Source organism: Trachemys scripta, chromosome 4 (assembly GCF_013100865.1).
Source record: "Trachemys scripta elegans isolate TJP31775 chromosome 4, CAS_Tse_1.0, whole genome shotgun sequence".
Taxonomy (NCBI): domain Eukaryota; kingdom Metazoa; phylum Chordata; order Testudines; family Emydidae; genus Trachemys; species Trachemys scripta.
Window position 1 is genome coordinate 113,819,075 of NC_048301.1, and position 15,059 is coordinate 113,834,133.

General features: G+C 51.5%; 1 protein-coding gene across 1 annotated transcript; it reads left to right on the forward strand.

Moving 5' to 3' along the window:
- The first annotated feature begins 6,348 nt into the window (after positions 1-6,348).
- Positions 6,349-9,224, forward strand: LOC117876697 (interferon-induced transmembrane protein 5-like). The gene is made up of 2 exons (XM_034768999.1): positions 6,349-6,632; positions 8,579-9,224. Exons 1-2 carry the CDS (start codon positions 6,447-6,449, stop codon positions 8,795-8,797), a joined length of 405 nt encoding a protein of 134 aa, XP_034624890.1. The 5' UTR covers positions 6,349-6,446; the 3' UTR covers positions 8,798-9,224.
- Positions 9,225-15,059: the final 5,835 nt, after the last annotated feature.

Below are 15,059 nucleotides of genomic sequence, written 5' to 3' on the forward strand. Positions count from 1 at the left end.
TTCACTCTTCCATGGATATGTGGAGGGTGCCTGAGTCCTAAGCAACCCATCCCCTGAACTGCAATATCCAGTTAGTCTTTATTCTGGGCAAGCGACTTTGAAAGGCAGCAATCTCTTGGTTGTGAGAGTTGTATGTACCTGTAGCCAACCTGGTTTGGTAAAGACTGGAATCCTTAGTGTGACAGCTGTCTGATGGCCAATGTCAAACCTGAAAAGACAACACCAGCATATTCCTGTGAATTACTGGGGGTTGCACTGAAATAGCCAGAACTTCTGAGCACAGAGACGTTAGAAATATTAGACTGGCTGCTGATTTGTCTTTACTCTTAGGCCTGGTCTACACTACGGGTTTAGGTCGACTTTAGCAGCGTTAAATCGAATTAAGCCTGGACACGTCCACACAACGAAGCCCTTTCTTTCGACTTAAAGGGCCCTTTAAACCGGTTTCTTTACACCACCTTCGACGAGGGGATTAGCGATAAAATCGGCCTTTGCGGGTCGGAATTGGGGTAGTGTGGACGGAATTCGACGTTATTGGCCTCCGGGAGCTATCCCACAGTGCTTCATTGTGACCGCTCTGGACAGCACTCTCAACTCAGACGCACTGACCAGGTAGACAGGGAAAAGACCCACGAACGTTTGAATTTCATTTCCTGTTTGCCCAGCGTGGAGAGCACAGGTGACCACGCAGAGCTCATCAGCACAGGTAACCGTGATGGAGTCCCAGGATCGCAAAAGAGCTCCAGCATGGACCGAACGGGAGGTACGGGATCTGCTCGCCATATGGGGAGATGAATCAGTGCTAGCTGAACTCCGTAGCAGTAAAAGAAATGGCAAAGTATTAGAAAAGGTCTCCAAGGCCATGAAGGACCGGGGCCATAACAGGGACACACAGCAGTGCCGCGTGAAAGTTAAGGAGCTACGGCAAGCTTACCACAAAGCCAGAGAAGCAAATGGAAGGTCCGGGGCAGAGCCGCAAACTTGCCGCTTCTACGTGGAGCTGCATGCCATTCTAGGGGGTGCAGCCTCCACTACCCCAACCGTGTGCTATGACTCCGTCAATGGAGAAACACACAGGGAAGACGGTTCGGGGAACGAGGAAGATGAGGATGGAGGTACTGTAGGTAGCTCACAGCAGCAAGAAAGCGGAGAAACCGGTTTCCCCAACAGCCAGGATATGTTTGTGACCCTGGACCTGGAACCAGTAACCCCCGAACTCACCTCAGGGCACACAGGAGACCTCTGGTGAGTGTACCTTTGTAAATATTTGTAAATATTACACATGGTTTAAAAGCAAGCGTGTTTAATGATTAATTTGCCCTGGCAATCGCGGCCAGTACATCTACTGGAAAAGTCTGTTAACGTGTATGGGGATGGAGCGGAAATCCTCCAGGGACATCTCCAGAAAGCTCTCCTTCATGTACTCCCAAAGCCTTTGCAAATGGTTTCTGGGGAGGGCTGCCTTATCCCGTCCGCCATGGTAGGACACTTTACCACGCCAGGCCAGTAGCACGTAGTCTGGAATAAAATAACATAACAAAGCATGGCAGCGTATGGTCCCGGTGTTTGCTGGCATGCAGACAATATCCATTCCTTATCTCTCTTTGTTATCCTCAGGAGAGTGATATCATTCACGATCACCTGGTTGAAATGGGGTGATTTTATTAAGGGGGACATTCAGAGGTGCCCGTTCCTGCTCTTCTGAACAGAAATGTTCCCCACTGTTAACCACGCGGTGGGGGGAGGGGTGAAGTGATCATCCCAGAGAATCGGGTGTGTGTCTGTGGGGGGTGGTTTACTTGGGTTTGTGCCGCATGTTAACCCGGAAACCGCAGCCCCTCCTTTTACATTGAAAACCCATTTTAAATGGCCAACCCAATTCATCCTTGATATGGGAAATGCGCTGCTGTTTGAAACCTTTCCCGCATGTTAAGAAGATTAAAAAAGCCAAAAGACTGTGGCTTACCATGGCTGCCTGCAACCCGAAATATGTTGCCTGGGGCACTGCGTGAGTGATCTCTCATACCAAACCGGCAGGCAGAGGAAAAATGCGACCTTGTAATGACCGTGTAACCATTGTTCTCTAAAATGTGTCTTTTTTAACCACCTCTCCCTTCTCCTCCACCAGCTGCAAATGTTTCTCCTTCGCAGAGGCTAGTGAACATTAGAAAGAGAAAACGTAGGACGCGGGACGATATGTTCACGGAGCTGCAGATGTCCTCCCACGCTGATAGAGCACAGCAGAATGCGTGGAGGCAGTCAATGTCGGACATGAGAAAAGCACAATATGAACAAGAGGAGAGGTGGCGGGCTGAACGGCGGGATGAAAAGAGCAAGTGGCGGGCTGAAGATGATAGGTGGCGTCAGCTTGCAGACAGACGGCAAGAGTCAATGCTCCGTCTGCTGGAGCATCAAACTGATATACTCCAGCGTATGGTTGAGCTGCAGGAAAGGCAGCAGGAGCAGAGACCGCCGCTACAGCCCCTGTTTAACCAACAGCCCTCCTCCCCAAGTTCCATAGCCTCCTCACCCAGACGCCCAAGAACACGGTGGGGGGGCCTCCGGCCACCCAGTCACTCCACCCCAGATGATCGCCCAAGCATCAGAAGGCTGGCCTTCAATAAGAGTTAAAGTTTTAAAATGCAGTGTGTCCTTTTCCATCCCTCCTCCCCCACCCATCCCAGGCTACCTTGGCAATTATCCCCCTATTTCTGTGAGGAACTAATAAAGAATGCATGAATGTGAAAAAACAATGACTTTATTGCCTCTGCAAGCGGTGCTCGAATTGGGGAGGGGAGGGTGGGGTGGGGTGGTTGGTTTACAGGGAAGTAGAGTGAACCGGGTCGGGGGGGGGGGTTTGGAGGGTTCATCAAGGAGAAACAAACAGAAGTTTCACACAGTAGCCTGGCCAGTCACAAAACTCGTTTTCAAAGCTTCTCTGATGTGCACCGCGCCCTGCTGTTCTCCTCTAACCGCCCTGGTGTCTGGCTGCGCGTAATCAGCGGCCAGGCGAGTTGCCTCAACCTCCCACCCCGCCATAAATGTCTCCCCCTTACTCTCACAGATATTGTGGAGCGCACAGCAAGTAGCAATAACAATGGGGATATTCTTTTCGCTGAGGTCTGAGCGAGTCAGTAAGCTGCGCCAGCGCGCTTTTAAACGTCCAAATGCACATTCCACCACCATTCGGCACTTGCTCAGCCTGTAGTTGAACAGGTCCTGACTACTGTCCAGGCTGCCTGTGTACGGCTTCATGAGCCATGGCATTAAGGGGTAGGCTGGGTCCCCAAGGATCACGATAGGCATTTCAACATCCCCAACGGTTACTTTCTGGTCCGGGAAGAAAGTCCCTTCCTCCAGCTTTTGAAACAGACCAGAGTTCCTGAAGACGCGAACATCATGTACCTTTCCCGGCCATCCCACGTTGATGTTGGTGAAACGTCCCTTGTGATCCAACAGGGCTTGCAGCAGCATTGAAAAGTACCCCTTGCGGTTTATGTAGTCGGTGGTTTGGTGCTCCGGTGCGAAGATAGGGATATGGGTTCCGTCTATGGCCCCACCGCAGTTTGGGAATCCCATTTCAGCAAAACCATCCACTATTGCCTGCACGTTGCCCAGAGTCACTACCCTTGATATCACCAGTTCTTTCATTGCCCTGGCAACTTGGATCACAGCAGCCCCCACAGTAGATTTGCCCACTCCAAATTGATTCCCAACTGACCGGTAGCTGTCTGGCGTTGCAAGCTTCCACAGGGCTATCACCACTCGCTTCTCAACTGTGAGGGCTGCTCTCATCCTGGTACCTTGGCGTTTCAGGGCAGGGGAAAGCAAGTCACAAAGTTCCATGAAAGTGCCCTTACGCATGCGAAAGTTTCGCAGCCACTGGGAATCGTCCCACACCTGCAGCACGATGCGGTCCCACCAGTCTGTGCTTGTTTCCCGGGCCCAGAATCGGCGTTCCACGCCATGAACCTGCCCCAGTGACACCATGATTTCCACATTGCTGGGGCCTGTGCCTTGTGAGAGGTCTATGTCCATGTCAATTTCCTCATCACTCTCTTCGCCGCGCTGCAATTGCCTCCTCAGCTGGTCTGAGTTTCGCCTTGGCATGTCCTGGCTCTGCATATACTCCAGGACAATGCGCGTGATGTTCATAGTGCTCATAATTGCCGCGGTGATCTGAGCGGGCTCCATGATCCCAGTGCTAGCTATGGTGCCTGGTCTGAAAAAAGGCGCGAAACTAGTATCTGACAGACCAGGGGAAGGAGGGAGGGTGGGAGGGAGGGCGGGCCAAGTGATGACATGGTGTACAGGTACAGGGAATTAAAATCAAGAACGGTGGCTGTGCATCAGGGAGAAACACCAACAACTGACACACAGAATGGTCCCCCCAAAGATTAAACTGAAAACCCTGGGTTTAGCAGGCCGTTGATTTGACGGAGGGAGGGGGAAGCAAATGAATAGAAAGCAAATCTATTTTTTACATCTTAAGACGACGGTGCAGCGTGACTGATAGCCCTCGGCATCTTTCTGGGTGCTTGGCAGCAAATACTGGGCGCTTGGCAGTTAGTGTATTACGATGGCCTTCAGGCCTATTGCACAATCTGCTGCTCAGGGAAGACTCTGCTAATGTGCGATGACCCAACTTGTTATAGGATGGTTACCAGTCGTAATACACCATCTACTGCCAAAAGGCAAGGGGCTGGTGCAATGCAGCCCTAAGGCTGCCAGCCCCACAGCTGCCAGCACCCAGATCGCCGATGAAGGCTACCAGTCTACTGCACCATCTACCGCCAAAAGGCAGTTAGCTGCTGCTGCTGTGTAGCAATGCAGTCCCACGTCTGCTGGCACACAGATGACATATGGTGACGGGGACCTGAGCGGGCTCCATGCTTGCCATGGTATGTTGTCTGCACAGGTAATCCAGGTAAAAAGGCACGAATCTATTGTCTGCCGTTGCTGTGACGGAGGGGGAGGGGCCTGACGACATGTACCCAGAACCTCCCGCGACACTGTTTTGCATCATCCGGGCATTGGGATCTCAACCCAGAATTCCAATGGGCGGTGGAGACTGCGGGAACTGTGGGATAGCTGTGGGATAGCTACCCATAGTGCAATGCTCCGGAAGTCGACACTAGCCTCGGTACTGTGGACGCGGTCCGCCGACTAGAGCACTTAGAGCATTTTATGTGGGGACACACACAATCGGCTGTATACAACCGATTTCTATAAAACCGGCTTCTATAAATTTGAACTAATTTCGTAGTGTAGACATACCCTGACTGAAGTCTGGTTGGTCTTATGATCAGAGCTGCTCCAGCCACTGCTAGGGTTGAGCCCTGGGGTTTCAGAGAGGTAAAAAAACCTGCTCTGGACTCTGGAAGAAGAAAACTTGACCTGGATATCTGCCAGCCTGGAATGGACCCTGTGGAGCAGATTTTACTCTTTTACATCAATGTAACTGAGGGCAGATGCTGGCTTCACATCTCCTCCTTGAATATAAGTACTTCAGTCCCATGCCATGAACAATAGCCCCTTGCTCAAACAGTCCTTGGAGCTGTCTTGGAGAACACTTCTATGGGGCATTCATTCCAGGGTAGGCACAGGGCCCAATTTCTCAAAGGTATTTAGGCACTTAACTCCCATTGACTTTGGTACCTAAATACTTTTGAGGGTCTAGCCAGGGGTTTGCAAAGCTAGCTCCGTTAGGGCCCTGTTTCAGCCCCTCCCTAGCCTTGGCAGCAGCTCTCCATTTCAAAGTGCTTTACCGTTCGTGGATGATTCATTTGTGAAGTTCCTGACGTGGGTGCATCACCTTGGGTCTCAGAGCTGTGGATTGATGGGAATCGTACATTTTAGAATATTTAGCAAAGGATAATGCAAAACCCAGAAAAACATATAGAGACAGCAGGGGAAATGCAATCCCCTCTGGGAAGTTATTGATCTTTTAGGGCTTGAGAAGAAAGAGCTCTTTCAATGCACTTGTATTGCCCTGTACCCGTACCTTGCTGTGCCTCCAGCTTCCCTCTCTGTCCCTGATGGGTTATAACACAGAATTGCCACGCGCAATCCTGTATGGTCCATGGCCCTTTGCAGGGCTCAGGATCTGCAGCACGTCCTTTCGAAGCCGGGTTCCTGAATCAGTGCCTCGAGCTGCCCAGCTCTCTGGAAAAGGCTGACAGGGAGGCCTCAGCCCATGAGGCTATAAAAAGCGCTCCATACACAATCAGGGGAGGGCAGGCTTACAAACCCAAGTATGTTGCTCTCAGCTTTGGCCAAACATTTCTGATAACCACAGCCAGGCGAGGGCTGTAATTTCCCTGTTTTATATATAGAGGGAGATGGAGCTGTGCCTCAGGCAGAGACTATAAAAAGGACCTGCCCTGCACTGGCTCCCCTTACAGGCTGCTACCACAGGAGAGCTGAGGATTTCGCCTTCCAGGACCATGGACACGTCTTACCCTCGTGAGGACTACCTGCCCATGACGTCCCGCAAGCAGGACACTTCTCCCACCGTCATCACCATCGGACCCTCCGTAGTGCCCCGGGACCACCTGATCTGGTCCATCTTCAACACCATCTACATGAACCTCTGTTGTTTTGGCTTAGTGGCTCTTGCCTACTCCGTCAAGGTAAGACAGCCCAGCTCTCCTCTGCCTCTTCTACACAAGCCCATAAAGGCTGACTCTAGTGCAAAAACGGACCCTTTTGTGTCCATGTCTCCCAGTCACTTGGAGATTTCAGGATTTCCTAGGGGACTCGGCTAGGAAGTGTACATCTCAGTGCATCTAGTTTTACATGGAGATTCCTTCCTGGGGGTCTCTTTAGAGACTAGATGCACTAAGATGTAAGAATGATACATTGAGTTGACCTAGAGATGCTAGGATTTCCCAGGGATTATGGTAGGAATTATAAACTTCACCCAGGTTACCTAGCGATTCTGGGATCTCTCTCTGTTCTCTGAGTTGTAATATACCCTAAAATCGGGAAGTGATGTGAAAAATCTAGGAGATGCTGGAAGAATGTCATGACCCTCCCCGCTCCGGAGGGGGAGGGGGCTAGCCCCAAGTCTTTCCGGTACCCCGTACCCGCTAAAAAATCTCCTGCCAGTACTGCGTACCAGAGGGTACCGCCCTACTGGCACTACTGTGACCCGGTAGAAAGTTGTTATCGGCAGTTGGCTTCAGTTTGTCTCAGTCCTAAATCTCACCTTGTTAGCACTGTCCTAGCGCAGGAAATTGCCCAGTGCTGCCCACTAGCTGGAGTTCTACCTTTAAAAAGGAAAAATACTGTGAAAAATACAACTATCTGTGACAGCTGCTCTGGCATTTCCAGGACAGACTGCCTGAGCCTCCTGATTCAGTGGCTGGGTCTGAAAGGGCAGTGATGGGGCAGGATAGCTGACTGCAGTGTTTATGTAAAGAGCATCAGGAATTATGTGAGCACCATGTGCTGGTGCAGCATCCTTAAGCACCACGTCCTCATGCTGGCTGAGGCTGGTGTGTATCATCTAAATAATATCCCCAGCTAGATTGCCACACATCAATGAAGCTGCGTGCTGTCTTGGCAATCACTCTTTCCTGTTATCCCATAATTAGTGCCATCCATATATGGATGAGGTTCTGGGGACTGACTTCTCTACTCCAGAGGATGCCCAGGGACCATGATCCATGTGGAGGGACTCCTCCATATCCCACACCTTGCAGCTGGGAATCTGCTCTGTTCAGGAATGGGGGAAGGGTATATCCTAAACTGCTGGGAATGGATTTAATGAAGTCAGCAAGAGGCACTTCCTAGAGAACTGGGGGAAGAAGAGGGTTAGAGTAACGGTTCTGTTCCCAGATCTCTCTGCTGAGGATCATTCATATAGGGTCAGACATCAGAGCGACTGCTCCTCCTTGGATTTGATTTGCTAAGAGATGCCAACAGCAAAGGAGCGCGTGAGTGAGTGTGTGATGAGATAAAGCTGAGACACAAAGAGGCAGACAGTGGGCTAAGGTCAGAGGTGCTGTAAATCATTTACTGATGCATAAGGGAGCTGAAAGTGGTTTAATTAACACATCAGGGAGCTGGAGGAAGGTGTAAATTAAAGTGGGATGGGAACTACTTTAATTCACACATTCTTGCAGTGCCCTGTGATGTTTCTAGTTACAGACCTCTCTCCTGGCCCCTCGTCATGTTGAGTTACACCAGCTGAGACTTAGTGGGCCAAATTCAGAGATGATGTGTATGGTAAAGGAGGGGTAAGTTATCAGTTGGTGAGTGGGTGAGTCTACTTTGCTGTGACATGTCCGGTGAGGGAGCCAGCAGAAGGTGTCAGTTATTTGCTTAGACTCACTGGATTAGGCTGACAGAGAAGCTCAGAGAGAATGGAGCAGGGAGAGAACAGTGAGCTCCAGAGCAAGGGCCAGATGGAAGTGAGGTGAGTGACAGACAGCCGCTGAGAGCTGCAGTGGGTGGTTGCAGCCTGTTCTGATGCTTGTAGTTCGATTGCGTTGCTCTCAGGGCATTGCCTCATCCTTTGCCTCCTCTGCCATGTCACTAACTCGCTGCACCCTTCCTGGCTTGGCTGTTACAGGCGCGGGATCAGAAGGTGGCTGGTGACATCGAGGCCGCTCGCCGCTTCAGCTCCAAAGCCAAATGCTACAACATCCTGGCGATGGTGTGGAGCCTGCTGCTGCCACTGCTGCTCATTGCCCTGGTGATCACAGGTGTGATCCACCTCTCCAAGCTCGCTCAGGAATCGATGGACTTCTTCAACTACAAGTTGTTCGCTAACGACGATGACGGAAAGTGATCCAGGGGCCTTGCGGGCTCCTGGAAACACATGTGGGCCACTCTGGTAGCTTCCTAAAAACACTGCTAATCCAGTATAACCCAGAAAACCAAACCACCGCACATTGCAACCCTCCGTTGTTGTAAGCCAAAGCAACCAATGCCTCACACCAACTACAAAGCACCACTGAGGTATTCATGTGCCCCGGAACTCATTTCACAGCTTGCCCTTTGATGTGGCCTGAGGTGTGAAAATAGTTCCTTTTGCATCCTGGTAGTTTGCATGGACTCGTGCTCAAGATAGCTGAGTCTGTGCACTGTGGTTCCTCTCCTCCTTTCCTTCTCCTTTGGTCTTTATTTGTCCTGGGATCTTGGCTATGGGGTGTTATCGATTTCCCTTGGAACCCTATTCTTTTGTTACTGTGTCTAACGCTGGCTGCGCCATCAGTCTAACCTTGGTTGTTACTATTTAAGTGATTAAATAACTTCACAAATCACAAGTCTCTCTATGTGTGGCAGTTTCTAATGGCTAATGGAAATGGGGCATAGTTACTTGGTTACCCTGAGGTCCTGGTTTCAAACTTCCCAATCAGAAGGGCTAGAAACTGACTGTTCTTCTTAATGAAATCTCAGATTCTGTTGTGATCATGTGATTCCAAGAGCTCGAGGGTCTAAACATGGGCCTGTAGAACCTAGGTCTTAATCCAGGCCTGCCCCCTCCTTTGCACCATGGGAGGCTCAAGCTGCAATGTACATGTCGGGACTAGATCTGGGAGGCTAGTGAATACAGGGGCGTGCCCAAGGGGGGAAAGAGAAAAGAAATGAGCCTGGGTGTTTGAATCTGAATCCCTAGCTCCTGTTAAGGGACCAAGGCCACTAGATGGTAGTTTGGGTTTGAGAGAGATTACCTAATATGAATTGAGTTATGACTGGGGCTATGACTTTGTCACGGAAGTCACAGAATCCATGACTTCCAGAGACCTCTGTGACTTGAGCCCCAGCACTTGGGAGCTGTAGGGTTCCCCCAAGCCTGGTAGCTGTGAACTGTAGGGCCCGAGCTCCCAGCCACAGAGGGCGGCAGGAGTGCCCCGCAGCTCCCAGCCACCGCGGGCAGCGGGGCCCATCTGCAGCTCCCAGCCACTGCGGGCAGTGGGGCCCCGGGAGCTCCCCACCGCCGCGGGCAGCGGGGCTGGTCCGCAGCTCCTGATTGCTGCAGGCAGTGGGGCCTTGGGAGCTCCCTGCCACTGCAGGCAGTGGGGCCACTCCGCAGCTGCCAGCCGCCACGGCAGTGGGGTCCTGAGAGCTACCAGCCACCGCAGGCAGCACAGGTGCTCCGCAGCTCCCAGCCCCATGGCTGGCAGGGGTGCCCCAGAGCATGGAGCCCCTGCGGCTGGCAGGGGTGTCCCAGAGCTCCGAGCCAGAGGCACCGCAGGTGGCAGGGGTGCCCCCAAACTTGGAGCTATCAGTGATGTGGGGACCCTGCAGTTCCGAGCCAGGCACCCCTGGGCGACCCATTTTGTCATGCATATTTTTAGTAAACGTCACAGACAGGTCACGGCTTCCATGAATTTTTCTTTATTGCCCATGTCCTGTCTGTAACATTTACTAAAAATATGCATGACAAAATCTTAGCCTTAGTTATGACTTACAAATTCATTATACTGAAGATTCCCATATAGGGATGGGTGCTCTGGTTCTGATCAACGAAGAACCAACCTGAACCTTCACCCAAAACATTTTTCAGGTTTGAAAATCTCTCAGCCCCTTCCTTCATGATTTTTTTTTTTCATTTTTGCCGTGCCTTGATTCCATTCAGGAGCAAGGATGGGAAATCCAAATGATCACAAGGAAGGCTGTTTGGCTGGGTTTCTGGCATGGGTGGAAGCATAAAGCAATGGAAATCTGCCCATCTTTGTAAAATGTCCTGCCTGACAGTGCACTTCTGGAGAATTGGGGTGAGGTTCAGAGAATCGTAGAAATGGAAGGCTGAAGAGGGAATCTAGTCCCTCTCCCCATGCCAAGGCAAGATTAAGCATCCAGAGGGCATGATGAGCATCTGAACAGCACCTCTGCCCCCTTTGAATTTTGCCCATCCCTTGAGAGAACCAGGGTGGGGATCTCAGGGAGCAATTTACTATTTCTCCATCTCCTGGCCTGTCAAATGTCATTAAATATCCCCCTGGGGTCCTGAAGGAACTTTGATCTTTAGTCACACTCGCTCAGCTCCGCCCCTCTGCCTTGCACATGAGGTACCCCAGACTTCCCACAGAAGGGGCCCCTTTTAGCTGAACAGAACAACAGTGGGTTTTCCCCACAGATGTGGGTAACTAGTTTGCAGGCTGCTTTTAATGCTCCTCTTGGTGTATTTGGCTTTTCAGCCCAGGGCAGCTTGACATTGTCAAAGCTGTAGAGACTCCAGGAGAATTGTAGCATATCATTATCAGCCAAATATTGTGCCTTTTGACTTTGGAAGCCAATGGGGGCGCCTCTCCTGCCAACCAAGCAATCTCATTGGCTGCCAGACTGGAAGAAGCAGAGTTCTGATTGGCTAGTACACAGATTCAACACCCAAAACATGCAAGGGACTCTGGTTATGGCCAATGCTGAGAATGTCCAGTCAGCCACTTCTTTGCCTTTCACTGCAGCCTTGATTGGCTCGTTAACTGGCTTCTCATTGGTTTGTTCACCATTGATCTTTGTCCAGAATTTAGTTGTTCTGGTTAGGCAGCCAATTAATCTGGCTGTAGCCTAGCTGGGCTCCTGCTCCCCCTGCCTCCTGTGGTCTCCTAGGGTGGAGACGCTGTGATATTTCTGTAGATAACCTGGGCTGTTCTGTTTTACTCCTCGGGCGGTCCCTGTAGCATTCCAAGGCTGGCAGGGATATCACTGAAAGGACATAGAATCATAGAAGATTAGGGTTGGAAGAGACCTCAGGAGGTCATCTAGTCCAACCCCCTGCTCAAAGCAGGACTAACCCCAACTAAATCATCCCAGCCAGGGCTTGCACTGTGTGTGTTCAGATGCCCCAGTGAGCTCAGGCCATCCTGGGGATTGGCAGAGAACTCTGATGTCCATGGTCAGCTCAAGCCATGCTGGGAGCTTTGATGGTCACTGTTGCTGAAGGGACATCCTAATAGTGACTCCCCCGAATCCACCTCTCTTCTCTGTGACCTGGCACTCATCTGATATTTTGCATTCTTGGGAATCACCAGATTCTGGGTGGTAGGGTACAGCTTGGAGGTGTCCAAGGGACAAATAAGGCAAGGTAAGAGTAAGCCCCAAGCGTCACACGCCCCTGAGCAGAAAGGAAAGGCAAATTCCCTTGCAGTATTGGTTGTAGGGTCCAGCAGCACGAGTTGCTTCTCCACTGGATCTCCCTTCTAAACCTACTAGTCTCGCCCATTAGCTGCACCCCAGATCCATACCAGGTGACTCTGTGGGGCACCACGTATGCTGGTGCAGCCCTAGTCTATTGGGTGATTCATTCAGAGGATGGGTGGGGTCCAGCCAAGAGGGGTTTAGGCTTTGGGCCCCATGGCCAATATTGCTCCTGCTGTTGGAAAGGGGTGGAGCTGCACGATCTCCCCAGGAGATCAGGACAAGCTGGCTGACTCCTGTTTATACTCCAGCTTCCGTTGCTGCTGCCACCAGTGGAGCTGGTGAATCCTGGTCTGATTTGGGGTAAGGACTGGGCTCATTTGGGGAGTACTATTCTTTATTATTTATAATATCAGAGTGTCCCAGTCATGGCCCTGGCCTCCACTGTGCTGGGCACTGTACAGCCCCAGACCAAAAGATGGTCCCATCCCCAAGGAGTTTACAATCTAACTATACGACAAGAGACCACAGATGGATACAGACAGACGGGGGAGTCCAAAAAACCAATGAGACACTACTGGTCAGTATGGTAGGCCGTGGTCTCTGCCCACCAGCAGCCATTATGCAGCTGTGATGCACACCGAGCACTGCCTTACTCTGCAAGAGGCCCTGTTGATTCCTGCTCAGTGTGACAAAGGGCGGCAGGAGCTGGCCTGAAAGCCACTGAGATTCCAAAGGGACCCTTGCCAGCTGCGCTCTCCCAGGGGAGCCTGCCACTGGCCATCCCGGCAGGAGCCGGGCCGAGGCTGTCCTGATGGGAAGTGGCCCTGGGCTGTGGAAGGGGAGTGTTCCCAGGGCCCCGGTGGGGTCAGCTGGCAGAGGGGATCTACAGCTCAGGCTCTCTGAGAAGAGGGAGCTCCATCCTGTCTCTGCTGCTCTCCCCCAACGGGGCAGGGAGCTGGGAATCCATGACTCCCTGCCCCGTCTAGAGCAGGTTATTTTAATTCCTTCTCAAATACTTTCCTCCAGGATCTAAGCATGGATTGAAACCTCGAGGCCCTCAGGGCTGTTATCTGGGGGGCTGCCTCCTCCCACCCCGCCCTGGCCTAGCGGCCCAGTGCTGATTAGTGGCTGTGCTGCTCTGACAGGACCTAATTTACAGCCAGCCTAATTACAAGGCAGGCACTCTTATTTTCTCCCTCCTTAAACATTGCCACATGCTGCTGGTGGCACAAAGAGGCTCTGGGGCTTTTTATAAACTCCATCGAGGTTAGTTTGAGGCTTCTGGGTTTTGTTTACACAGGACAGCATCTTGCCAAACCAGGGAGTGGCTTTAAAATGCTCTGGTTTGAAACATTAAGAGTGGGAGATGGGGAGGAAAGGTAGAGAGAGAGAGAGAGAGATTGCCCTTGAGCCTGCACTCAAAAGAGGAAGAAGTACAACAAATGCTGATAGCAATTGCATGCAGTGACATAGCTGGAAGGGGACCTGGTGCTTTAGGGTGAATGTGCACTGTGCAGGGATCCAGGAGATATAGGACCCAGCAGGCCGTTCCTCCGTCTGTCTCAAGATGCAAGTTCTGTGTGCTTCCCCTCCTAGCCCTTTGCACTGCTGAAGACAATGGGGCATTCTCAGCTTAGCCGCACACAGTATCTGCAGTACACTGGGTTTTTAATGGGGTTGCTCTGGATTCACACCAGGGAGCAAAATTTGGCCCAGTCTCTGGAGCAGGGCTGGCAACATGAAGGTTCAGGGGAGGATGAATATTTAACATGGCTCAGATTAATCCACAGTACAGGGGGTCTGATTCCTCATTGCTCTGCACCTTACATATACATTTATACCCATGCACAGTGGGTGTAAACTTGTCTGGTTTGCCCTGATAAGTGGCCACAAAAGGCTCTGAATAAGGGTGGATTTTATCCAAGGCACAGGGCACTGGTGATTCTAGCTCAGGTCCCCCAAATTGCTCTGCAGGGCAAGGAGAGGGGGTGCTGCTTTGCTGCTGGAAAACAAAATCAGACAGCATGCTGGGGGGAAATTATGTGGGGGCCCTTTGAAGCCCGGGGCTTAGCTGATCAGGTCCATTTAATCAGGCATTAGTCGGTGCTGGCTAGGATAGAAGGAAGCAGGAGGGTCAGTACAGACCAAAAACATGTTGGCATTGTGCCTAGATATAACAGGATAGCAGCAGGGCTCAGCAGTGTTGCTGAGTTTCCAGCTGTGACAGTGTGCCCAGGGCATTGTTAACCCTTTCTTTTCAGGGGGATGTAACTCAACAACATTTCAGGGGCAGAGTGGTTCTGTGTGCTCTCCGGGGGCCCCTCGGTCCCCCCTCTTTGCTCTGCCTGTTCTCAAAGCACTCCCTGGAGTCTGTAACACTGTGTGAAACACCCAGCGTGACATGAAGTCCTCTCCTCCTGGTAAGCGTGAGCTGTTGCCTCTGCAGCACTCTGTCTGCCTGGGACCAAGGAATTCCCTGGGTGTTGCTGCCTCCAACCACAGGGACAGACGGGAATTGCTTTTTGATTTCCCAGGAACCCACATGGCTGCGACCCCCTCTCTCACACTCACCCACCCACGCACCCACACATGCTGTAATTTCAGTTCCTTTCTCAGATGCTTTTTTTGGCCTTGATAGCTCTCAAGTGGATTCTGTTCCTCATCTGTGGTTCTGGTGGCCATTTTGTTAGCTTTCTATGGCTAAGAGGGGAAGACAAAGGCCTCTCTGGGGCCCTCCAAAACACTTGCTGTCTCTGGAGAAGAGCCTGCCATGTCTCAGGGAGCAAGACCCCCTCACTCCTCTAGGGGGACTTCCTAGGCCTTGCTCAGTGAACCTCAGCTTCAGGTTCAGGAGGGCCCTCAGCCCAGATCCTTAAAGGAAAGTTCTGAGCCTAAATATCTTTGGGGATCTGGGCCCTAGTGTCTAGGGGAGGACTCACCGCTGGTCAGAAGACAAGCTGCAG

Coding starts and splice junctions, on each gene's coding strand:
- LOC117876697 (XM_034768999.1), top strand. CDS start 6,447: ATGGACACGTCTTACCCTCGTGAGGACTACCTGCCCATGACGTCCCGC. Junction 6,633..8,578: donor CTCTTGCCTACTCCGTCAAG/GTAAGACAGCCC, acceptor TGGCTGTTACAG/GCGCGGGATCAGAAGGTGGC.